The 26,506-nt window shown below is 41.7% G+C and overlaps 1 protein-coding gene across 2 annotated transcripts in view; it reads left to right on the forward strand.

Annotated features, from left to right (window-relative positions):
- The window catches only part of supt5h (SPT5 homolog, DSIF elongation factor subunit), a 73,587-nt gene that overhangs the window by 33,080 nt on the left and 14,001 nt on the right, over positions 1-26,506 (forward strand). For both annotated transcript variants that reach the window (XM_073029382.1, XM_073029383.1), the window contains 13 exons: positions 1,947-2,015; positions 4,831-5,082; positions 5,840-5,929; positions 6,590-6,660; positions 7,322-7,427; positions 8,968-9,061; positions 10,812-10,948; positions 12,413-12,568; positions 13,199-13,345; positions 16,506-16,652; positions 20,331-20,456; positions 24,032-24,116; positions 25,090-25,197. In XM_073029382.1, the coding sequence (XP_072885483.1) occupies positions 1,947-2,015; positions 4,831-5,082; positions 5,840-5,929; positions 6,590-6,660; positions 7,322-7,427; positions 8,968-9,061; positions 10,812-10,948; positions 12,413-12,568; positions 13,199-13,345; positions 16,506-16,652; positions 20,331-20,456; positions 24,032-24,116; positions 25,090-25,197 (1,588 nt within the window). The remainder of the gene's footprint in view (positions 1-1,946; positions 2,016-4,830; positions 5,083-5,839; positions 5,930-6,589; positions 6,661-7,321; positions 7,428-8,967; positions 9,062-10,811; positions 10,949-12,412; positions 12,569-13,198; positions 13,346-16,505; positions 16,653-20,330; positions 20,457-24,031; positions 24,117-25,089; positions 25,198-26,506) is intronic.

Raw genomic sequence — 26,506 nt, forward strand, 5'->3', positions numbered from 1 at the left:
TATTATTAGCTAGTTTTCTCTTATATTTCATTTTTTCCCTTCTTATAACTCTGTAGTTGCCTTTTGTTGGATTTTAAAAGCTTCCTAATCACCCAACTTCTCACTCACTTTTGCTGCCTTATATGTCCTTTCCTTGGATTTTATGCAGTCCTTAACTTCCCTTATCAGCCACAGTTGCCTACCTCTGCCATTTGTTCCTCTGAGGGACATATCTATCCTGCGCCTTGGGAACTATACTCAGAAACTTCAGCCATCTCTGCTCTGCCATCATCCCTGCCAGTATCCTCCTCCAATCCACCTGGGCAAGCTCCTCTCTCATGCCTCTGTAATTCCCTTTATTCCATTATGAGACTGATACATGTGAATTATGCTACTCCCTCTCAAATTGCAGCATGAATTCAATCATATTATGATCACTGCCTCCAAAGGGTTCTTTGACATTAAGCTCTCTAATACGATCTCTGTTATTACACAATACCTCATCTAAGATGGCCTTTCCCTGAGTAGGCTCAAGCACAAGCTGCTCTAAAAAGCCATCTCGTAGGCATTCAGCAAGTTCAGGTCGTGGATGTGGTGAGGATGTACAAGTACCTGGGGGTGCACCTGAATGACAGACTTGAGTGGAGCACCAACACAGGCTGTGTACCAGATGGTTCAGTCGCCTCTACTTCCTGAGGAGACTGAGGTCTTTGGAGTATGCAGGCGTCTCCTTCACACGTTCTACCAGTCTGTTGTCACCAGTTCAATCTTGCTGGGTGGTGTGCTGGGGCAATGGCATCACCATGGGTGATGCTAACAGGCTCAATAAACTGATTAGAAAGGCTGGCTTTGTTATAGGAGTCAAACTGCACAGTCTAGAGGCCGTGGTAGAACAAAGGACCCTACGGAAAATCCTGGCAATTCTGGACCGTGTTTCTCACCCTCTGCATGCCACCTTGGCTGAACAGAGGAGCACTTTTAAAATAGACTGAGACAACTGCACTGTTCCAGAGAGTGCTATGTGAGGTCATTCTTGCCCTTGGCCATCAGGTTCTACAGTAAGCCAACCTATAGCCGAGAAAGTGAGGACCCCTCTCCTGTTAGACTTTTTTTCTTTTTACTTCTCTTTTAATGTTTATCTATCTATTTCCAACAGTTTGTTGTCTATTTTATATTAGTTCTTACGTTTGACTCTCAATGGGCAACACTAATTATGGTATTGTAGCGCGGTGTGCTACACGCAGCGCTGAAATAACGACACGTAGTCGGTGAGCTGCAGTTGCAAAAGTGGTTTATTCAATTCGCGGCCTCTCTTTAAAGCCTTCCTGTTCCTGTCCTGCGCGCGGGCTTTTCCCCTTGCTGGTGAAGAAGGCCTGGCGCCCTTTTTGGGACCGGCCTCAATGTCGGCGCGCGCCACTTTGTGAGCTGGTTCGGGTGCGCTGGGAAGTGGGTTGCCACATTATCACCTTTGTGAATCATTATCATCATTTTGTGCCGTGTCGTATGACGTGGGCGATCACGGTCTTTCAGTGACATTGATTGCTCTTGGCAAATTTTCCTACAGAAGTGGTTTGCAATTGCCTTCTTCTAGGCAGTGTCTTTACAAGACGGGTGACAACCTCCCCACCCAAAAGCCATTATCAATACTCATCAGAGATTTTCTGTTTGGTGCCTCTGGTTGCATAACCAGGACATCAGTTGCTGATGTGACCATCTACCACATACTCCCATGGCTTCATATGAACCTGATCGGGGTGGGGGGGGGGGGGTGGCTAAGCAGGTGCGACATGTTGCCCAAGGGTAACCTGCAGGCTAGCGGAAGGAGTGTCTTACACCTCCTTCAAAAGAGACGCATCTCCACCCAGCTACCCACTCTGTGGATAGCTTCATTTTTAAAAAAAATCTATAATTTTGGATTGTTATTGGTAAAATTTTGGGTTGATTCATGTTTTCCTTTCCTTTTTCAGATTGGTGAAGAACGGGCAACTGCCATATCCCTGATGAGGAAATTTGTTGCCTATCAGTACACAGATTCAGTAGGTATCTTTTCATCATTATTCAACTCCAAATTTAATTGCTTAAGAAGTTGGGTACTATGCTCAAGTTAGAAATGCCTAGGTAATTTTTTTTTCTTCTGTTCTTACTGGAGATTTTTTTTTAACTTTCTGCACTTCCCCTCCACTTTCCAAGCTACTTTAGTTTATGTAGCAGTTTGCTTGGAATATGAAATGACTAGCTATCCTCCTTCCCTTTCCTGCACATTTCATTTAATTTGGTGTCTTCCCCCTTCCTTTCCAGTTGACTGTTTATTCGTTTCCCTAGATGCTGCCTGATCTGTTGAGTTCCTCCAGCATTTTGTCTGCATTTCTCTGGATTTCCAGCATCTGCAGAATTTCTTGTGTATGCTGTATGCATCCATCATGAAGAAATCCACAAGGCCAAAAGACTTAGGAGTAGAATTAGGCCATTTGGCTCATTCAGTCTACTCCATTCCATCATAGCTGATCCATTTTTTTTCTCTGAGCCCAATCTCCTATCTTCTCCCATATCCCTTCATGCCCTGACCAATCAAGAATATATCAACCTCTGCCTTAAGCACTTGGCCCCAACAGCTGCCTGTCGCAAAGAAGTCCAGAGATTCACAACCCTCTGGTTAAATAAATTGTTTTTCATCTCAGTTCTAAAAGGACGCCCCTCTATTCTGAGGCTCTGTCCTCTGGTCCTGGTCTCTGACCACAGGAAACATCTTCACATCCACTCAACTCAATAGAGGCGTTTCACTATTCGATTGGCTTTAATTAGGCCACCCCTCATTCTTCCGAATTCAAATGACTACAGACCCAGAGCCATCAAATGCTCTGCATATGACGAGCATTACAGCACAGAAACAAACCCTTTTCAACCTTTCCCTTCTGAAAAGTACTGTGAAGCCACATGATAGAGATGCAGAAGTCCATCTCCTATTAAGCTTACTAAGATGTGGCTTCTGGTTGATGCTGATCTCAGCAATGCATTTGAAGTGAGGCATGTGCATCAACAAGTAGTTCAGTTATTTCTCCTTTCAGCTGCCTTGCCATTTTTTTTCGAGGACATGGAACGTCTCAGATCATGTTATCTTCTATTTTATATCTGATGCAGTAGACTGTGAGCTCATGATCACATCAGAGGCAAGCTGGAATTCAAAGTGATCATAGTCCGTTTGGTACTGAGGGATTTTGTACCGTAACAAGTTCCAATAGGACTAAAGGATTACTTTTTGGATAAGATTATAAATTGGACTATTTTGTTTTCTACTCTTAACTTGGTATTAAAGGTCTGCTGAGGCCTCTGTTGGTCAAGGTGGACTGTGGGTATTGTGTCCTAGCTGCATAGATACGCAATCCAGGGCAGTACGATATGGAGAGCAAGCTGTGCCCATGTAGCAAGCTCCCCCTCTCCACGCATCTGATTAACCCAAAGGAATGTCAGAAAATGGTACAGTTTGGCGCCAGCAGCCTCGCGGGAGTTGTCAGTCAGCGTACAACTCAACGTAGGACTGTCTCAGGGACTCCAACTCCAGATTTTTCCCCTTGGTGTTTACTCCCAAAGCCTTCCCCGTGAGTGAGTATAGCCGCGAGGCAGTGGAGGTTTGAGATCAGTTTTCCACCGCAGCTGATAAGCCCCATCTGCCCGAAGTGACTGGTTTTAAGGCCCCAGTAACCTGCCTTTGCTCCTTCTCCAATAAGTAGAAATGGTTCCGCTGGGCTTACTAACTTAACCTGGTCTTGGTTGTCAGAGGCTATTTGAGGCGCACGCTATTAGGAACATTTAGTGGATAGTATGAGCTTACCTCCATTATCATCCCCAGCTATAATGACCTTAAGAAACCAGTACTTAATTTAAGGTCTGCTAGTATATACATATTCATAGAGATATAAATGTGGAAGCAAGGACCTTTGACCTACTGTCCATGGTAACCATCAAGCACTGCTCCATACTATACCTCTTCTTCCCATCAACAATCCCAGATTCTCCTGATTTAACTGGGGATAATTTACACTGACCGATTAATCTGCACATCTTTAGCACGTGGGAAGAAACCCATGCAGTCATGGTGAGCATGAAAAATCCAGATGGACAGCACTACAGGTCATCGTTGAACCTGGATCATCAGTGTTGTAGCAGCGGTGGTTGACCACTGTGCTTCCCTTCCAAGCAAGGTCAAAATGATCTCTCAGTATTTGAGTTTGTTTTTGCATTGTATATCTGTATTAAAGCATGTTTGTATTAAAACTATGACTTGGCCTGAAATGTATTTGCTTCCCTCTGAAGTGTTCTGTGACATTGAAAATGTGTTGCGTCAATGAAAGTCTGTTCCCTTGTCATCGGTTTGTACTCAAAAGGCTCATTTGCTACCAACATATGTATTCAGTATACAACTCTTGAGATCTGTCTTCTCCAAATAGCCACGAAGCAAAGAGAACTGTGGAAGTTGTTCAAAAGAAAAACATCAACCCCCACCGCACAAAACAAAAACAAATAAAAAAAACAAGTCTTATAAACCTCAAACCCTCAGCCCCCTCCCTCCCACAAAAAAACTACAGGTCATCCGCACAGAAAACAGCAACAAGATCATCAAACCCCCCCAGTCCCCTACCATACACAAAAAACCTAACACATGGGAAACAACAACAAGAAACCAAACTCCAAACTCTGCAAAGTTCTGTATTACAAGTATTTTGGTCTCTGACTGTTTCATGGCAAGGTTAACCTCATACTAGTGTCTGCCATTATGAGTATAGTATTTGGAATGAGCTACAAGCTTATGTTTTTGAATAAAATGTTTGTTTTTGTTTCTTTTTCTACCTCCAGCCGCTTCAGATAAAGTCTATTGTCTCCCCCGAACATGTGAAAGGATACATTTACGTTGAGGCATACAAGCAGACTCATGTGAAGCAGGCCATTGAAGGTGTGGGGAACCTGAGGATAGGGTTCTGGAACCAGCAGATGGTTCCCATTAAGGAAATGACAGATGTGCTAAAGGTGGTGAAGGAGGTGACCAACTTGAAACCCAAGTCATGGGTTCGCCTGAAGAGAGGTCTCTACAAGGATGACATTGCACAGGTAAAGTATTCTGTGTGTCTGTCTCTATGTATTCCTGCTGATACAGTTGTAGGAAGTGGTCATTTACAACTGAGGTGCATGGGAGCAATTTATTGCAGAGTGGAGTTCTGTACCCTGAAGCTTTGTGAAGGCTAGATTATTGGGGCATGTAAATGATTTTGAAAGGTTATGGAATGGAAAGAACTGGCAGAGAAGACAAGATTTGAGACACATCATATTGGGTATGACGGCAGGTTTTTATTTATTTATTTAGAGATAGACCGTGGAGTGGACCTTTCAACCCAGCTATCCGCACTGCCCAGCAAACCGCAATTAAACCCTAGCCTAATCAAGGGACAATTTATGATGAGCAATTCTTCTAACCCGCACGTCTTTGGACTGTGGGAGGAAGCCAGAGCACCCGGAGAAAACCCGCGCATTCCACAGGAAGGATGTACAGACTCCTTACGGTGATGTTGGGATTGAACTCTGAACTCCAACGCCGTGAGCTGTAAGAGTGTTGTGCTGACTGCTACGCTATTGTGGTGCCCCACGTAGTGAACCTCTGGTACTCTGAAGCTTTGTGGGAGGCCAGATCATTGGGGCATTCAAACGAGACAGTAAATTGATTTTGAAAGATCATGGAACCAGGAGCTCTGGAGAACTGGCAGAGAAGAGAGGACAAGACTTGAGACATATCAGCTGTGATTGTATTGGGTACAGAACAGGCTTTTTAATGTCGTTATAGAATTCTGCCTGATTTAAATTTCTTTTCCAGGTGGACTATGTTGAGCCAAGCCAGAACACCATCTCTCTGAAACTGATCCCAAGAATTGATTATGAGCGAATCAAAGCACGGATGAGTTTGGTGAGAACCCTCTTTCAGTACTATTTTCCACACTGGAATGAGGCTATTTCCAAGTAACCTTTGTGCCAAGACAAACAAATCAAGATGTATGTGACACTATCCAACCAAAATTGTTGTGAATTGGGAGAATTATGCAGAAGCTGAGATTCTCTCCCGCATGGAATTTCTATGGTTCTATGAACATGTGCCACTGAACATTTGATTTGCAATGTTATTGCATTTGTTCGTTATGTGCCCTGTTGCATGACGTGTGTGATCTGGGAGTTTCCAAGACCACGATTGTTCTTGGCAATTTTTTCCAACAGAAATATTTTGCCATTGCCTTCTTCTGGGCAGTGTCTTTACAAGACGAGTGACCCCAGCCATTATCATTATTCTTCAGAGATTGCCTGGCGTCAGTGGTCACATAACCAGGACTTGTGATATACACCGGCTGCTCATACGACCATCCACCACCTGTTCTCATGGCCTCACGTGACCCTGATCGGGGGGCTTAGCAGGTGCTACACCTTGCCCAAGGGTGACTTGCTGGCTAGCAGAGGGAAGAGATGTATCTCCACCCCACTAATCAAATGTTTACTTGCTGCTAAATTTTTGAATTGGCTTAATGATGATCAGCACTATAATCAAGATTTTAATAATTTAAAAATTTCCCTACAGAAAGACTGGTTTGCCAAGAGGAAAAGATTTAAGAGGCCACTTCAAAGACTGTTTGATGCAGAAAAAATCAGGTACGATTTTAAAAATCATTTACTTTAGAATGATATGGTACAATTTGCTCAGACGTACCTACTTGGGGCTTTAACTGAGTATTGATATTTGTATAGTCAGCTATTGCCTGTTAGCCCTGAGCAGGACTCCGGCAAACCATTCTGTCTGGCCCCTACCCTTTGACCTGTTTAGCATGAGTGACCCTACCAAGAGCCAAAGCACAAGGCCCTGACTCCAGCCAACATAACTCTCCGGATCATTGAGGCACGCAAACCTCCAAACCCTACAATGAGGTTGTAGTTCTCTTGGAGGATTTGTATAGTGGTTGGCACCCAACATAAAAAATTTTAAAGGTCTCCAGAATAAAATGCACATTAAAATAGCTTCAACACAACTATTGGGGCATTTTGACTAATTTTATAGGTTTTTAACATAAGCTTTATTACAGTGAAAGTATCAAATGTCTGGCTCTGGGTTGTACTTAGAAATATTTCACAACTCTAAGATAGTGGGAATGGGTTAATGAGAAATGTGCGTGGTTTTAGACTTGATTATCTGATCAAAAGAATACGAGCTGTACAGAACTGGATTCTGTATGTTTACATAATTGACTGCCATGTTTTTGACTCTGCTTTCACACTATTAATCTGTTTGAATTGAAATATTCTGATCACTGCACAGATCACTGGGTGGTGAAGTTACCACTGATGGAGACTTCCTCATATTCGAGGGCAATCGCTACAGCAGGAAAGGATTCTTGTTCAAAAGCTTTGCCATGTCTGCAGTTGTAAGTGATATTTTCTGTTGAATTTTTTTATGTGACATTGTTGTTTGGAATTTTGTATTAAAGTGCATTTTCCCAAGTTCTCAGGTCTTCTTCCGTCAGACTCCATCAAAAGATAATTACAAGTCAGCTTTTTTTGAACTACGCTCCTAAACCCTTAAAACTATAAAGGATGCAAACTCAGTTGACACTTTTAAATGCCAGCTCAAAACCTATTTCAGAATCAGAATCGGGTTTAACATCACGAGCATATGTTGGTGATGTTATACGTCAGCTATTTATTTTACTCTGCGTTTAACTTTTATTTTCATCTTTATTTCTATTTTATTTTCTTGTTCGTACTTTTATCCCATTGTAAAGCACTGTGAACAATATGAATAGTGCTCTATAAATAAAGTTGTTATTATCAGTTTCCTTCCATAGTCCATAGACTTACCGGTTGGTAGGTTAATTGGTGATTGGAAGTTGCCCTGTGATTAGGTTAGGATTAAATCAGTAGATTGCTGGGCAACGTGGCTCAAAGGGCCGGAAGGGCCTATTCCACGTTGTATCTCAACAAATTAAAATAAAATAATACTATTAAGTTAAATGAGTGGCTTTATAGCTGTGGATGTGTCACAAACATGCTACTGGTTGTAAGTAGGAGTATTATAAAAATTCAGAGTGCCCGCTTAAGACAAGTTACACTTGGATTCAAATGGATGCTGGTGGAGTTCTTTTGCAGTATTTACTTTATTGAGTAGTAATGGTCTTATCAGGGGTTCCCAACCTTTTTATGACACGGACCACACCATTGACCGAGGGGTCCGTGGATCCAGGTTGGGCACTCTTGATCTTCAGTAATGGGTGCACTTTTGGTAAATGCAATGTGTACTTATCAGGTTAAACCAGACCTTTACCTTGGGCCTAGAGTTGTGCAGTGAAGAATTCTGAAATGATTATCTTTGAATATGAGGTATTTAGAATTTCAGACTTCATTGTTTATGAAAGGTAAACATTTTAATAAACAAAGGCTATGGGGAGAAGGCAGGAGTATGGGATTGAGAGGGATAACAAATCAGTCATGATGAAATGGCGGAGCAGACAATGGGCCCAATGGTCTAATTCTGCTCCTATGTCCTATAGTTTTATAACTAAATTTAATCTTTGTGCTCCTCCTTCCTCATTATTTACTCATTTATCATGGTCTGCACCCAACTCAGTAATGCTTGGTAACAAATGCAAAGCATGAAAGTCACTGATATTAATGGTTCTCCTTTTGTGCCCTCTCCAACTTACATTGGCTTTCTTTTAAATTGTGATGTTTGTGACATCCAGTCTGAATAAGATGTGAGAGAGCAGTTTGGATACCCATTTTCTGTTCTGTGTTGAGCCATTTCCTGTTCTGTGACGTCTTCTTGTAGGTTTTATTCTTAGGTGAACTGACCAGCCATGAGACCTTGAGCATGATTGTGATCACCTGCTCAGTTATCACTCTGTAGTAATGTAAAGGAGCTCGTGGGTCTTGTTCTACAATATTTTCTTGCTGTTTTGTGTTATACAGATTACAGAAGGAGTTAAACCCACACTTTCTGAATTGGAGAAATACGAGGACCAGCCAGAGGGCATCGATCTGGAGGTAGTTACTGAATCAACAGGTATGTGTGCTTTGCTGGGAGAAGTTGCAGAGTTTCAATCCAGGGCAGTGGTTCCCACCTTGGAGTCCACTGACTCCTTGCTTAATGGTTTTGGTCCGTGACATGAAAAAGATTGGGAACGCCTGGTCTAGAGGTTTTACATCTTGGTTTTCACACTTCTGCAATGATTTCTGCTTTGGAGATGCAAGTGACTGTAGATGTTCGAATCTCGAGCAGCATTTATAGGAGGGGACGAGTTAGAGTGGTTGAAGGGAGTGAAGTCAAGATGCCAGTGGAACATCTCAGAGGAGGTTGGGTTATGATATCTAGTTAAATCATTTCCAGTATCTGTGTTGGTGCTTGCTGCATTTGTCTGAGCCCTGGACAGTTCTAATTAGATTGAGGTGTAATATGTGTAGCCTATGTACCTTTTGGATATGGGAAAGGAAAACCTAGATAGATTTCCCTTTGCTGATTGCGAGGTGAGAGTGCAGTAAAGCTAGGCTCTATAACCTAATGATATTGGATGTCAGATCCAATTCATGTGGTAGAACTTTCAGTGCAAGTCAGAGGGTTTAAGTTTAAGAACCACACAAGAGCACAAACTAAGTTAACACTCCAGTCTAGCTCTGATAGTGCTGCTTTGTCAGAGATGTGAAATTTCTGATGAAATATTAAAATAAGATTCCTCTCTGTCCATCAGGTGGTGTAAAGGACCTCAGAATACACCTGTTCTTGTACAGTTTTCATAAACGTCTCCAAGGTTGTAATGATATAACTAGAACCTCTCATGCAACATTTTAAATATATTTATACTTTTAAGCAGACCTCCTTGTTTTGAAGGTGGGTGACTTTAGTACTGAAAGGAAGAATAGCCATTCCAATTATGCTGCATATTAAAAATTCCAACTTTCTAACATTTTTCACAGTTATTCTACTGCTTTAGTTTGCCGATCTTTTCACTGCAAAATGCTGGAATAACTCAGAAGGTCAGGCAGCATCTATGGAAATGAATAAACAGTTGAAGTTTTGGGCTGAGACCCTTCATCAAGGCTGAGAAGAAAGTGGGAAGATGCCAGAAAAAAAAGGTTGGGGGGTAGGAAAAGGAGGCTAGTTGGAAGGTGATTGATGAAACCAGGTGGGAGGGAAAGGTAAAGGGCTGGAAAAGTAGGGATCTAATAGAGGAGAGTGGATCATTGGAGAAAGGGAAGGAGGAGGTAATAGGCAGGTGACTGGAAGCAAAGGTCAGAGTGGAGAATAAAAAAGAGGGGAGGGATAAAGTTTGTTTACTGGGAAGAGAAATCGATGTTCATGCCATGAGGTTGGAGGCTAACCAGACAGAATATAATGTGTTGCTCCTCCACCTTGAGGGTGGTCTCAACTCGGCACAAGAGCAGGCCGTGGATCAACATGTTAGAGCAAAGTATCTCTATTCCTCTCAGCAGAATCTCTTGCAGTTAGGATCAGAATACCTGCATGTGACCATCTAGTGACCCTTGTGTAAGCATCAGCATTGATACAGCAATGCCATTAGTTTTCCAAACGGAACATGCCTCATTTATTCCTACACTCTAAATTCCTTGAAGGTAAACAGGAAACCGGTATCAGAAATACTGGCTTTTCAGGTTATTGGTGCTAAAAATGCTCCAGCATATTTGGGTTACTCCATTGGAGGCATTGTGTGACTGCAAGCTGAGGTTGTGGGCTAGGTTTGGTCTTATTCATTGCTTGAATTTTCAGTTTCCTACATTGAATCTTGTGACTTTTTTAGGCAAAGAAAGAGAACACAACTTGCAGCCTGGAGATAACGTGGAAGTTTGCGAGGGTGAATTGATAAACCTGCAAGGGAAGATTTTGAGTGTGGAGGGCAATAAGATCACAATCCTGCCCAAGCACGAGGATCTGAAGGTACTGAAAATGCAGCTGAGAGTCATTTGTGGACAGCTCGTTCTACTAGTGAACAAGCAAAGATTTCTTTTTACTTGCGTCAATGTGATCTGTTCAATTACTTATAGCAATGAGCTTTTAAACTGAGCTAGATTGTCTAAAAATGTAATGATTCCAATCTTGCATTAAATGTAGTTATCAATTGTGCTTATTGCTTGTAAATTCAAAGAAAATTCATTCTTTTTATAGTCATAGTAAACTACAGCATAGATTCAGTCCCTTTGGTCCATCTAGTTCATGCTGGACCATTTAAATTGCCTGCTCCCATTGGCCTGCCTCCAGATCATAGGCCTCCATACCCCTAGAATCCATGTACCTATCCAGACTTAACTCAAAATGTTGAAATCGAGCTTGCATCCACCACTTGTGCTCACCACTCTGAGTGAAGGCTTCCCCTTAAGATTTTCACCTTTCACCCTTAACCTATGACCTCTTATTGTAGTCTCACCCAACTTCAGTGGAAAAAGCCTAATTGCATTTACCCTAGCTATACCCCCATAACTTTGTATACCTCTATCAAATCTCCCCTCAATCTTCTCTATCCAAGCTCAGAGAATAAAGTCCTAACCTATTCAATCTTTCCTTCTAACTCAGGTCCTCCAGACCCAGCAACATCCTTGTAAATTTCCTCTGTATTCTTTCAAATTTATTTACACCTTTCCTGTAGGTAGGTGACTAAAACTGCACACAGTACTCCAAATTAGGCCTCACCAGTGTCTTATACACTTTAACTTAACATCCCATCTCCTTTGATTATGAAGGCCAATGTGCCAAAAGCTTTCTTTACAACCCTATCTCCCCGAGATATCACTTTCAATGAATTATGAATCTGTATTCCCAGATTCTTTTGTTCTACCTCACTCCTCGGTGCCCTACCGTCCACTGTGTGAGACCAACCTTGTCTGCATTAAATTCTGCAATAAACTAATAACTGTAATTTGTCAAAACTAATGGATAGGATCATCTCCTGAAAGTGGTTCTGCAAAGGGTGGGCGAGACCAATAAGGTTATAAAACCCACTTTAGTTCATGAACTTCTCCAGAAGTCTCTTACATGAATCCTAGATCTATGGGTGGTCTAGCTGAAAATGGTGATCATGGCAGGAAAGAAAATGTTTGGAAGAGATTAAAGAAAGAAATATAAACTCAAATAATCATTTTGTCTTTTGTATGATGGTGTTGGTAAACATTTAATGGGCATTGGAATGTACAGGTGAGGCCCACTTCAAGAAGGTGATTCAAATCCTTAATTTTTTAAATACCCCAGTAGGGAGTGAATGATTAATGTTGGATGAAAGATTGTCAACCTAATGTATAAAGTCATTGCTGCTTGATTATTGAGTATTTCCAGCATTTTCTGATTTTTAAAAAAATATATATTTCAGGTTTTTGCTTTGCTTTCAGTTTAACTTTTGGTTATTTCCAGGATCCATTAGAGTTTCCAGCCCATGAATTGCGCAAATACTTCAAAATGGGAGACCACGTGAAGGTGATAGCAGGGCGTTACGAGGGAGATACTGGACTGATCGTGCGTGTTGAGGAGAACTTTGTCATTCTTTTCTCAGACCTGACAATGCATGAGGTAATACTCTGCAAAATTGCACTGGGTTTTTGAAGAAATCGTGATTTATGGCATAACATCTTTTAATGTAAGAAGATATTGTTCGGTAACAGTAGGTCAGACAGCACCTGATGAAGGGGCTCTGCCTGAAACGTCAGCTCTTTATTCCTCTCCATAGATGCTGCCTGACCTGCATTTTGTGTGTGTAACACTGGGCTTCCAACTCCGCTCTTCACTGCACTAAAGCTAACGCTCTGGCCTGCTCTGGCTGCTCCGGGCTTCATGTCTATGCACTCGCTTTTGTTCTGAGTCCTGTTGCTTACTTTTATTGTTTGCCTGATTTGTGTTTTATTTTCTGTCTATGTTTTGGGTGTTTGTCGGGCTTTAAAAAAATTTTTTTTTAGATTTCTTGTTTAGTGGCTGCCTGTAAGAAGAAATATGCATACTTTGATAATAAATGTACTTTCAACTTTGAACTGAATCTCTTGTGTTTAAGATATTCTGTGGCACTGTAGAAGAGTTTGCTGACAAGTGTCAACACCTAGCTTACTCTGTTGGATAATGTACGCCTCGTGTATTCAGATGACTTGCTCAGTAATGCCAGTAGGTTTACGATACATAGTTTCAAGCAATCCTTTGCCACTCTTTCAGCTGAAAGTGCTCCCCAGAGATTTGCAGCTGTGCTCGGAAACGGCCTCTGGAGTTGACGCAGGGGGCCAGCATGAGTGGGGTGAGCTGGTGCAACTCGATCCACAGACTATGGGAGTCATTGTCCGCTTGGAGAGAGAGACATTCCAGGTACGATATTTGGTTTCAGGATACCTGTTCTGTGCTGTTCTGTTTTATCTGAATGAACATAGACTAGCACAGTGCAGGAACGGGCCCTCTGTAATGGACCAATTAAATTACTAATCAAATTGTTAACTAAACTAATCCCTTCAGCCTACACAATGTCCATATCCTTCCATTCTCCTCACATCCATGTGTCTTGTCTGAACGTCCCTTAAAATTCTCTGATGTTTCTGTCTCGACCACCACCCAGGCTGCGTATTCCAGATACCCACCACTCTGTCCCTTCTGAAATTACCCCTATACCTTAAATGCATGCCCTCTGGTATTAGAGATTTCAACCCTGGGGAAAAATATTACCTCTCTACTCTGTGCCTCTCATAATCTTAGAGACCTCTGTCAGGAGTCCCCTCAGCCTTCGTCACTACAGAGAAAGCATCCCTGGTTTGTCCAGCCTCGCATTATAACATTTGTCCTCTAATCCAAGCAACATCGCGGTAATCCTGTTCTACAGCCTCTCTAAAGCCTTGACATCCTTCCTATAATGGGTGACCAAAACTGTATGCAGTTCTCCAGATCTGGCCTAATTGATGTGTTGTTCATCAATTAATCGCACCAGTATATTTCTAACTGTCCACAACATCCAACTGCGAGTTCTAGTCATCTGCAATCTTCTAGCTTGACTTTAATTTTGCTTCCTTCTAAAATTTGGAAAGGGCATCCTCATGACATTGCTGGGCTGGATTTCTAATTTAGAAATATTTTTCCATCTGCAGGATTTGAGATAACATGTCCTTCCACTGGGCATTGTATAAAGTAAGGTTAAGCCTTAATGTGTGGAAACAAAAACTTGATTAGTGTATGGCTGCCTTATTGCTGAGGATGGGATAGCTTTGGCTCGTGGTGGTTGAACGACAGCGGCGTTGAGTAGATTTGATATGTCACCAAAGACACTCACAGATTTCTGCAGATGTAGAGCATTCTAACTGGCTGTAGCACCATTTGGTATGGGGGGGCGGGGGTGTGACTGCTGCGCACAATCAAAATAAGCTGCTGAGCGTTGTGAATGCAGTCAGTTCCACCATGGGCATTAGCCTTCGTAGGACATCTTCAAGGAGCAATGCCTGAAAAAGACAACATCATTAAGGACCCCCATCACCCACGGTGTGTCCCCTTCTCATTGCTACCATTAGAGAGGATGTGCAGGCGCCTGAAGGCACGCACTCAACAATTCATGAGTGGCTTCTTCCCCTCTGCTGTCAGATTGAACCCATGAACACTACTTTGCTATTTTCCCCTTTCCTGTTCGAACTATTAATTGAATTTTCTTTTTTTAATATACTTTATAATTTTTATTTTCTAATGCACTGTACTGCTGACGCAGAACAACAAATTTCATGACATACGCAAGTGATATTAAACCTGATTCTAATTCATTAGCCCTACTTCAGGAGAGAGCTTCTTGAAGGGAAATATAAAGATTGTTTAATGTCATTTCCTGTACATAAGTGTAAGGTGAACAAAATAATTGTTACCCTGGATCCAGTGGAGCACAGAAAAACCCACAGAAGATAAAGATCCCAATAATAATATAAAAAGAAACCCAATCAATATAAATACGTAAGATAGCTTATACACATTGATTGTATGTCAATAAGGTGATGCTAGGCTATGCATAAGGTGACTGACGGGAAATAATAAAGTAGTGGCGGAGTTAGTAGGTGGAGGTGTTGGTCAGACTTGCTGCTTGGGGAAAGTAACTGTTTTAGAGTCTGGTAGTCCTGGTGTGGATGCTACGATGCCTCCTCCAGATGGGAATGGGATGAACTGTCCATGAGCAGGGTGTATGGGATCCTTCATGCTGTTACCCTTTTCGTGCACCTTATTGCACATATGTCCTGGATGTTGAGTAGGCTGGTGCCAGTGGTGCTTTGGGCAGTTTTGACTACCTGTTGTAGAGCCTTCCTATCTGTCACAGTGCAGTGATGCAGCTTGTTCGGATGCTCTGTAGGATGACGTGAGTATGGATGTGAAAAGTCCGGTTCTCTTCAGCCTCCTCAGAAAGTAGAGGTGTTGGCGAGCTTCCTTGACTAGGATGTGTTGTGGGACCATCAGGGGTTATGTGTAATGCGCACTCCCAAAAGCCTGTGGTGCGCGTTCTCCTGAAGTCAGTAACAATCTGCTTTGTTTGGTTGACATTAAAGAAGGGGTACAGAGAGAGAGAGAGAGGGAAATTATAGATAATTTAAGGTCAATCGAGAGCAGTTTTGCTCTTCACTAAGATGGCTGCTGTTATGCACCCATTGGTTAGGACTGTGGCTTACATTGGATACAAAGTTTTGTCGGAGCCCATATGTGATTATGCTCCACAGTCCCTTCTGATTAACAGGGTTGAAGGGTTTATTGAGGTTGAAAAGGCATGTCTAGAGGTGGTTGCTGCTCCTTGTACTTCTGTTGATGGTGTGGTATAGTGAGTATTATGTCCGTTCTACCCCCAGCTGGTCAGAATCGACAATGTGATTTGCAAACATTAGCAAGACCCGTGTGGTTAATCCAATTGGATTTATTTTCTCTTTGAATCTGGTCCTAATTTCAGTATCTCTGAAATTCCTGAGCTTTTCCTCTTTCCTAATGTGAGTAGTAAAGTTGTGGATTCTTCATTGCTGAAGTTCAGAACTTCAGCTAGGATACAACTAAGGTTGCTTAAGATTTTTTTGTCACGTCTGCCCGTGACCAATACAGTCCAAGGATATACTAGAGGAAGCAGCCCGCAAGTAACCATCTACTCCTGAAGTTTTTGTTTTGTAGTGAGAATATGGCATTTCGATTTGTTGGTTATGAATAGCAGCAAGGCTGGACTGCATAGACTGCTGTGCTACTGAGTTGAAGGTTCTTGCATCAAGGAGCTTGGTTTTCTGAAGAGTTCTTTCCTGTGGGTGCAGATGTTGCTTTTGTTTTGGACAGGTTCACCTCCATTCTTGGCTCCCAGTGAGATGCGGCAGCCTTTGATGTTTGGGCTGCAGGTAGCTATGATTGTTCTGAAGGACCTGCGCCTGTCCTTGCTGACAGCAAATTGTGCTCTTTCCACCCACTATCTGTTGTTTAGGACCTCTTGTATGCGGACTGAGACCCACGAACACCTTATTCATTGAATGTTTGTCATTTGCAGGTTCTGAACATGTACGGGAAGGTTATTACTGTGCGGCACCAAGCAATAACCCGGAAAAAGGATAATAGGTTTGCTGTAGCCCTGGACTCGGAACAAAACAACATCCACGTGAAAGACGTCGTCAAAGTCATTGATGGACCACACTCAGTAAGGCTTCCTTGCTTGGTTTTTCCATAACTACAATAATTTGAAATAGTTGAGTTGTACACATGCACATATGCACGCGTACACACGTGCACACATGCACACAGTACTGTGCAAAAGTCTTGTGCACCCTAGATTTTTTTAATATATATTTTGTTGTGGATGTTTGTTTTTCATCTTTTGCATTAGTGTGTCAGTAGAAAAGAGTAAATTTTAGATTTCTGAACATCTGTTTTCCAAAAAATTAAATGTTGCAGAGAATTTTTTGTATGTTGTTCGAAGAAGTAACATATTAAGTAATAGATCACTTTTCAAGTAAATACAAGATCAATTTGTAGGTATCTAGCCCAGTGCTTTGATTAAATGAAGATAACAAACAGGACACTAATAATCAATGATGTGATAAGCTGAATGAACTAAACTGATTTACTGAAACAAACGAGTGTAGAAGGAATTAGTTTGGGCGAAGGACAACCAAACTAAAAGGTGAGGGTGTGGCAGATGTGGCCTTCAAATCATCAATTCTTTCACCTTGGCGAGAGTGAGCAGAACAACAGGACACAAGGTGGTCACCCTGTGTCAGCAAGCTCTCTCCCAAGCAGAAATTTCACAACAGACAGGAGTTTCAAGATGTGCTGTCCAAGCTCTTCCGAAGAAGCACGAAGGAATGGGCAAGGTTGTGGACTGGAAACACAGTGGTCGGACATGGAAACTCAGTGCAGCAGATGAGAGATTCATCAAACTGATGTCCCTTCCAAGTCAGAAGTCCGGCACTGCTGTTAGCTCTGAAGTCACAGAAGCCACTGGAACCCAAGTACACCCATCTATAGTCCGGAGAAGTCTTGTCAGAGGATGCCTTCGTGGAAGAGTTGCTGTCAAAAAGCCATTCCTCCAAAGTGGAAACAAAGCCAAGAGACTCAGCTACACAAAAAACACAAAGACTAGTGTGCTGAACAATGGCAGCAACTGACGAGTCAAAATTAGAAATGGGAAGCAGTTTGTCAGTAGAAAAGCTAGCGAGTGTTACATGAATGAGTGTCTGCAGCCAACAGTGAAGTGTGGTGAAGGTTTCCTGCAGGTTTGGGGTTGCATTTCTGCAAATGGAGTTGGTGATCTGGTCAGGATTCATGGAATCCTGAAGTACAAACAGATTCTCATCCATCACGCAATACCACCAAGGAGGCATCTGATTGGTCCCGACTTCATTCTGCAGTAGGACAATGACTCCAAACGCACAGCCAAGATCATAAAGAACAGCAAAAAGAAGACCAAGGAGTTCAGCAACAGATGGTATGGCCTCTACAGACACCTGATCTCAACAGCATTGAGCATGCCTGGGATTACCTGGAGAGACCGAAACAAATGAGAGAGAGAGAGAGAGAGAGAGAGGCGTGGGGGGCAGTCACATCATGGAGACTGGCTCCGTAGCTCATTGAATCCACACTGATCACCAGTTTACACAGATCCTCCATTAATCCCATTTTTCATTCTCCCTCGTCTTTCCCCACCCTCCAGATTCCGATTCTGCTATTTATATGCATACTTGAGTCAATTTACAGTGGGCAATCAACCTGACAATCCACATACGTTTGTGGCGTGAGAGTTTACTCACACCGTCACAAGAAGCTGCTGCAAAGTCTGCAAACTATGTCTGTGGTTACAAGATATTCTGCAGATACTGGAAATCCAGAGCAACACACACAGTGCTGGAGGAACTCAGCAGGCTAGGCAACATCTATGGAAATGAATAAGCAGGCTGACAAACAGTCCCTATGAAAGGCTTCAGCCCAAAAGTTCGACTGTTTATTCCTCCACCTGATCTGCTGAGTTCTTCGAGTAATTTGAATGCCAGAGGTCAGAATTGTTCCTGGGTATTTGTTGCTGTGAGGCTGCTGCTCTTCTCACTGTTCGTCACTGTGTCTGGATTGCAGCTGCAAGAAGTGAAAATTCTACATCTAGGAATGCACCCTACATCCTTCACAAAAAAAACTAATTTAAAAGAAAATGGACAACAGAAGCTGTAGTGAGACTTGAAAATTCATTTCATAATTCAAATGAGTACCAAATGAGAATATTATACAGCTGCGTGCACACTACAGTGGTAACAATGAACCATTGAAATTGCATCAGCACTATATATACTGAAAAACATTCCAGTAATGTTTTGTTAAAACAGTAGGTTCTTGGATCTGACTCGATTAGACAGAAACACCAACACCAATTACCCACTGAGACCAGGGGTTTCCAACCTGAGGTCCATGTGTCTCTTGCTTAATGGTATTGGTCCAAAAGAAGGTTGGGAACTCATGACTTAGACCTACAAAACTACACTTACTTACTAGGACAGAACAGAGCAAGCATTGGAATACTTATCTAGGCACTTGTGGGCCCTTCTCACTGCAGCATCCGTCTTGTTCTGCACCATTCACAACCAGCCCGATGGTGAAGCCCTGAAAAACTACCTCAAAAGCCCCCCAAAAGCTCTATTTCATACCCTTCCTACTGATATGAAATGCTGCTGTAAGTGGATCAGTACATTAGCACCATCTCAAACCGCTGAATCAGAACCAGTCATCACTTGTCACCACTCTTCATGAGTACCACCCCTGTTCTCACAGTATTTCATTCTCATAGTGTATTCCCGTAGTGTAATCGAAGCTCCTGTAGCCATTTCTGGTATGTGCAAGGCCACAGTGCTGGTGAATCATTCACTGCTGGAACAGCTAGTTATGAGGAGGTAGTTACATAATTATCTCTTCCTTCCCATTGTGTAATGAACAGAACTCCAGTTGAAACCTATTTGTTTCAGCATGATTTCCCTGATCTTGTATTCTATCCTTCAGGGATTAAAGACAGATGTCCTGTACACCTTTTTCAAAAAAGAAACCTTATCTACCTGTCTTGTTACCTTCAGGGATTTGAAGATATTTTAGTAGATTTCTCTGTGTACCCTACAAAAAATCCTTCCAACACAAAAGAAAGCTCCCATCAGGTTATTCCTATGACTTTAAGTTTCTTCAGAGAATTTGTGTACTAGAGTAGAGATCTCTTCTGAGCCCAAGTGAGAATTCATCTGGAATAGGTCCAATCTCCTAACCTAAGGAGGGATATATTTGTAAAAGAGAGAGTACAAGGAAAAAATATTCAAAATAATTCCGGGTCAGTGAATTTGTAAATCAAATGACGTAAATTATAATTGAATGAGTTGGGTCTCATTGGCTATTGCTGCCAGTTTAATCCAAAGGCAAGTATTCCTGTACATAGAAAACCCAAACCTTCAAGTGTTTATTTGGAGGTAATTTTTTTCATCTTTTATGTAGTTTTTATTCAAATTTTTAATTTGTTTTCCCCAGGTATTAGTTGATTAATTGTTTATTTTATGCACTTTATTTCAGTTCTTTATATTATTGTTCTCCCAATGTTTAGTTCATTAATCTTCAATGGTTCAACTGAATGTCAGTGAGTGTACAGAGTATACCACTGGAAATCCTTACTCTTCACAGACGTCCACAAAACAGAGAGAGAGACAAAAAAAAACAAAGAATGAATGACAGAAAAAGCACTGGAACACAAAATTCATGCAGTCAACCTGTTTCTGTAGTTGAAATGTGTAAATGTGGCTAAAATATGCAGGCACACAATATTTACCTGAACATGCAAAACTGTACAATCGATTTTCAGGGCCGTGAGGGTGAGATTCGACATTTGTATCGCAGCTTTGCATTCCTACACTGTAAGAAGTTGGTGGAGAATGGCGGCATGTTCGTTTGCAAAACTCGCCACTTGGTACTTGCTGGTGGTGCAAAGGTAAGCATAATAAAACATCTTTTTAGAATCAAAATAGGGAGCATAATTCTGTTCTTAAAGTAAAATGTAAATTTCCTAAGGTGAGTTGAAAGCTTGTATATGTAAAATGGGAAGGGTGTTACTTCATTGAGATTGGTGATGAAGATCCAGGTAGCATAGCAAGGGAATTTTTATTCTAAATGTTTACAAAGGTAGTGTCAATGCTAAATGTTACCGAGCATTGTGAGTGTAAGTGATGACTGCATGCACAGGCCGGAGCTTCAGTTCTGAATTTTGTGGTTGTCTTTGTTCAAAAAGTTCAAAGTAAATTTATTAGCATATGGCACCATATGCAACCATGAGATTATTTTTTATTGTGGGCATTCACAGTAAATACAATAGAACTGCACCTTACAGGAATGACAAACAACCAATGTGCAAAAAACAACAAGCTGTGCAAACATAAAAGGAAAGAGAAAGAAATAATAATAAACTAATAATAAAAAAGCAATAAATATTGAGTTGAGAGTCCTTCAAAGTGAGTCCATAGATAGTGGAATCAGTTCAGTGTTGAGGTGAGTGAAGTTATCCACACTGGTTCAGGAGCCTGATGTGTTGAATCAGTTCAGTGTTGGGGTGAGTGAAGTTATCCCCTCTGGTTCAGGAGCCTGATGTGTGGAATCAGTTCAGTGTTGGGGTGAGTGAAGTTATCCACACTGGTTCAGGAGCCTGATGTGTTGAATCAGTTCAGTGTTGGGGTGAGTGAAGTTATCCCCTCTGGTTCAGGAGCCTGATGTGTGGAATCAGTTCAGTGTTGGGGTGAGTGAAGTTATCCACACTGGTTCAGGAGCCTGATGTGTTGAATCAGTTCAGTGTTGGGGTGAGTGAAGTTATCCCCTCTGGTTCAGGAGCCTGATGTGTTGAATCAGTTCAGTGTTGGGGTGAGTGAAGTTATCCACACTGGTTCAGGAGTCTGATGTGTTGAATCAGTTCAGTGTTGGGGTGAGTGAAGTTATCCACACTGGTTCAGGAGTCTGATGTGTGGAATCAGTTCAGTGTTGAGGTGAGTGAAGTTATCCACACTGGTTCAGGAGCCTGATGTGTGGAATCAGTTCAGTGTTGGGGTGAGTGAAGTTATCCACACTGGTTCAGGAGCCTGATGGTTGAGGGGTAGTGACTGTTCCTGAACCTGGTAGTGTGAGTCCCAGGGCTCCTGTATCTTCTTCCTGATGGCAGCAGTGAAAAAAGAGCAAGACCTGGGGATGATGGATGCTGCTTTCCTGCAACGGTGTGTCATGTAGATGTGCTCAATGGTGAGGAGGACATTACCGGTGATGGACTGGGCCATATCCACTACGCTTTGTAGGATTTTCTGTTCAAGGACATTGGTGTTTCCATACCAGTCAATATACTCTCCACCATTGTGAAATCCATCTTCAAAGGCTCAAAGGTCCAATTTAATGTCAGAGAAATGTATACAATCTACATCCTGAAATACTTTTTCTTCGCAAAACATCCACGAAAACAGAAGTGTCCCAAAGAATGAACAGTTAAATGTGAGAACCCCAAAGTCCCCCCCAGCTCCCCCTTCCCATGCGTATGCAGCAGCAAAGCATCGATACCCCCCAGCAAAAAAAAGTGCAACCGTCACCGAGCACAAGCGTGTGCTAGGCGATGGCAAAGACACAGACCTTGCAGTTACCCCAAAGACCATCGCATTTCATCTGGCATTCGACAAACCACAGGTTCTCTCTCTCCCTAATAAGGGAGAGGGAGGTGTCTCCCATTTTCACAGTGAGCGGGAGACATAACAACAACCCGCTGGTTTACAATCTTAAAAGTCTATTTTGTCACTTTTTATGAGCTCTGTGCCCGAAGATTGCAAAGATCTCGGGTCTTCGGGCCCACAGTGAAAGATTTTCCGTCCTCCCTGACGACACACAAGTCTCCTGCCGTGACACCAACCCTCAATCCACCTGACTCCAGAGCCCCAAGAACTTAGGCTTCCATACACTAGGCTACCTCTCAGGCCTAACCCTTGGCATGCCGAACAACAACGGCCGGTCCTAAAACCCCGAGAATGTGTGCTATTCTGCATGTAACTGCAGGTCAGGGTATTCAAAAGAACCCTGAAAGTGAAAAATAAAGGTATTAAAGATGGGAATAGAGCTGTTTCTGAAAATGCAAGCAAAGGAGTCGCTGTTTAGTGCCATCTTAACTCCGACTTCAACTACTTTTTTTTATATTTTGACTGCTTTTGGACTCTCTTCCTCCTTGAGCATTTTAAAGGCAGATGTAGACAGATTTTGATAAACCAGGGTGTGAAAGGTTGCTGAGATTGACAGAAGTGGAGAGCTGAGTTTACAGCCAGATCTTTTTAAATAGTAGAGGGGCTTGAAGGACCAAAAGGCCTCTTGCTCTTAATTTGTGTCTGCCTGGAAGTGTGAAATAAAACTGGAACCACTGCATAGGCTGAGCAGTTTCAGAGATAGAATTAAAGCTGCAGGTCCCTGACACAGGAAAAAAAAGCAGAGCTGGAACTGTGAGGAACAAAGTGATAATACTGCAAATCTAAAGTAAAACTGAACTGAAAATGCTCTGCAGATCAGATAACACTTATGGAGAGAGTAAAGTAGAATCACCATTCCAAGTTGAAGGCTTTCGCCAAAAAATGAAATTTTCAAAGTTCTCTTGATATTTATTGCTATATTATTTATTATTATTAGAGTCATATAAAAGTACAGCTCAGAAACAGGACCATCTAGTCCATGCTGAACCATTTAAACTGCCTAGTCCCATCTACCTGCCCCCCATACCCCAACCTTCCATGTACCTATCCAAATTTCTCTTAAATGTTGAAATCGACTTAGCATGTACCACTTGTGCTGGCAACTCGTTCCACACTCTCATGACCCTCTGAGTGAAGAAGTTTCCCATTATGTTCCCCTTAAACTTTTTACTTTTTACCCTTAACCCATGACCTCTAGCTCTAGTCCCACCCAAACCCAGTGGAAAAAGCCTGCTTGCATTTACCCTATCTATACCCCTCATAATTTTGTATAATTCGATTAAATCTCCCCTCAATCATCTACATTCCAAGGAATAAAGTTGTTTCTCTTTACTTCTATTTGTATTTGCATAGTTTATTGTCTTCTGGACTCTGGTTGAACATCCAAGTTGAGTGATCTTCACTTACTCTATTATGGTTATTGGTTTTATTGAGTACGCCCACAAGAAAATGAATCTCAGGGTTGTATATGGTGATGTGTGTGTGCTTTGATAATAAATTTACTTTGAATGGGATCATGGTGTAATCTGGGATGGACCTGTATTCAATATCTGTAGAGCCATTTTGAGAAAACAAATTAAATTTTCCTTCAAACTAGAACTGCTTCTTCGCCTTGCATTACAATCAATAATTGTTCACCAGTTTTAAGAAGGGAAAATGTTGGAAGGGGGTAGTATAAATCAGAGCGAGACAGTCAGAGTTCGCCAGGGAGACTTCCTCGTGCTGCATCCTTCTGGAATTTGCTGTTTTGTTTCAGATTTCAAATGTCTGATGTTTCTCTAATTCATGACTTTTACTTCTGTTGTAGCCAAGGGATGTTACAAATTTCACAGTGGGTGGTTTTGCTCCCATGAGCCCCCGGATCAGCAGTCCGATGCACCCCAGTGGTGGAGGTGAGTGAGTGCACACTGTCATCACCGGGACTAAAATCTGGTTCAGTCCAACATGACCCATTGATATAACCCAGCGTTCTATTCCTAAGGTGTGCCCTCCCATTGGTATCATACAATTGAGAGTAAGGGTACACAATAGATAATTTATTGGTTTAAAAATCTAGACTCCTAATTATAACCCAGAAGCATACGGTGAATTCTATTTAATTGGGACACATTTTGACCAGTACATTTAGGTCCAATTAAGCGGCTCCCCCAATTAGCCAAACACTCATGGAAATAGTTAAAAAGGTATATAGAAAAAGACACACTTCTGTTTAACTGAGTAACAAATTACGTATTTAAATGAAATACAGAATAAATTAGAACAGTATCAATACTAGTACAGTACTATAAAGCTACGTATTAGTTCCTAATAATTATTGATGGAGGAATTCATCCAGTGTATGCTGCGGTGTTCTTTTGACTGTAACTGAATAAAATCAGTGCAAACACCTAGACCAGATAAATGGACTGACTTCATACAATGCTTTTGATGGTTGCAACCTTCAATTCTTCATTTTCATTGTAACATTCAAGATGATTGTTGATAACTCAAATTCTTCGTAGTTCCTAACTTGTTGAACTTGTTTTCACTCCTGGCCATTTTTGGCATCTCCAAGCCTAAATGTTTGAAACCACAGTGAGTAAAACAGTTCAGGATTGTCTTACTGCTCATTTCTTTGCAACTAGCAGGGACAGAAATCACTACTTTTTGAATGCAATCACATATAATTGATTCTACTTAAAAACTTTTTGCTCTAAGCAGGGTGTCGTGTTTTATTTCATTTATCTTTCTGACTTGCTTTTTGTGCATTTGCCTTATTTCCATGCTGAGTTGTAGACTTTCTCTGCAATTGGTGTATTTTGATGTTTAATTAATTGCTTTTATTTTTGCAACTGTGCAGAATTGGATAACTATTTTATCTTGCAGCCCCTCGAGGTGGCGGATTTGGAGGACAAGGAATGGGCCGTGGTCGAGGACGCAGAGACAATGATTTGATCGGACAGACAGTTCGCATTTCACAAGGACCTTATAAAGGTTTGTCTGAAACAGACTTTTAAAAATAATACCAACTTGTGAAGGCCACTTGATTGAGATAATATTCACCACTGGACCTGCTAAACTTTTGTGGTACTACCAGTTCCTGATATACAATTTTGTTTTCACTGTCTCCCTGGTGTCAGGTTTTATACATCAATTTTTTAAAGCAGTAGAAATTTCTACATAAACAAATCAATTATTGCAGTTCAAAAGTTCTAATTCTTCTTCTTGGGCCTTTAGCTCCCGGTGGAGCACAAGCCATCGATGGCTTTCCGTCTCCATTGTCTACATCGTCCATTGTATGGTTGAAGTTCATCAGTGATTCTGTTATTCACTGTACAGTGGATTGGCCCATACAGTGTTACAAGAATCACCCTTTGTAATAATGATCAGGGAGGCACTGAGAGAATCTGTAAATAATGATAAGAACCTTTATTGACTCAACTGAAGAACATGTGGACTCACACAACTAAATACCTGTGTGCACACCTACTAAGTTTTCCTTGACCTTCCATGAACTGTCAAAAACAGAAAAAGTATAATACCAGTTAAAAAGGAGTTACTACTGCTGGCCACATATTCCTCGTGATCCCATTTTGATCTACACATATCCATGGGATATTCACATCCACGAAAGTTGGTCCTCAGAGTTTCCGCTGCCAGTACACTAGAAGCATCTGTTTTTATATTCATTCCTTACTGATTCAAATGTTACTTTCCAGTGTCATTGGTTGTAAGACATGTGTCTGACCTTTAACACCTTTTTATTGGCTCTACTCCAAGCCAGCATCCATTCCCAGCAAGTGACAATCAGTAATTTATGGCACTTCATTTTCAATCAGCAACCAGCTTAAATCACACACAACAGATTCAGACCCCAACAGTCAAAACCTGTATGTTGTATCCAACCAAATAACACCTCACAAATAACTTCTTATTTGGCAATGATCCCTTGTTCAGCAGACTGACTTAGGCACCTTTGTGACAATCAAGAAAGCGACAACCTCTCCAAATGAGGAACACAGTCTCTTCGTAAAATAGCTGCCTCCAGCTCTTCACTCATGGCAGTAACAAAGGCAGCTGGTCTGTCTGCTTCCACTGTCCTTGATTTATTTGAATTCACTGATTTGCAGACTATAGCTCTTTCTGGCCAACAACAGCTTCACCTGAGCCCTGTTGGCTGGCTTTAACCTGTTTCTACCTCTCACAACCGGGACATAGGGTTGAACTTTTGAGAGGCAGAAATTCTAATTAGTAGCTTGTATATTGATAATTGATGATCATCACTGTACCACCTTAAAAGCTG

This window comes from Hemitrygon akajei, chromosome 25 (genome assembly GCF_048418815.1).
Source record: "Hemitrygon akajei chromosome 25, sHemAka1.3, whole genome shotgun sequence".
Lineage (NCBI taxonomy): Eukaryota > Metazoa > Chordata > Chondrichthyes > Myliobatiformes > Dasyatidae > Hemitrygon > Hemitrygon akajei.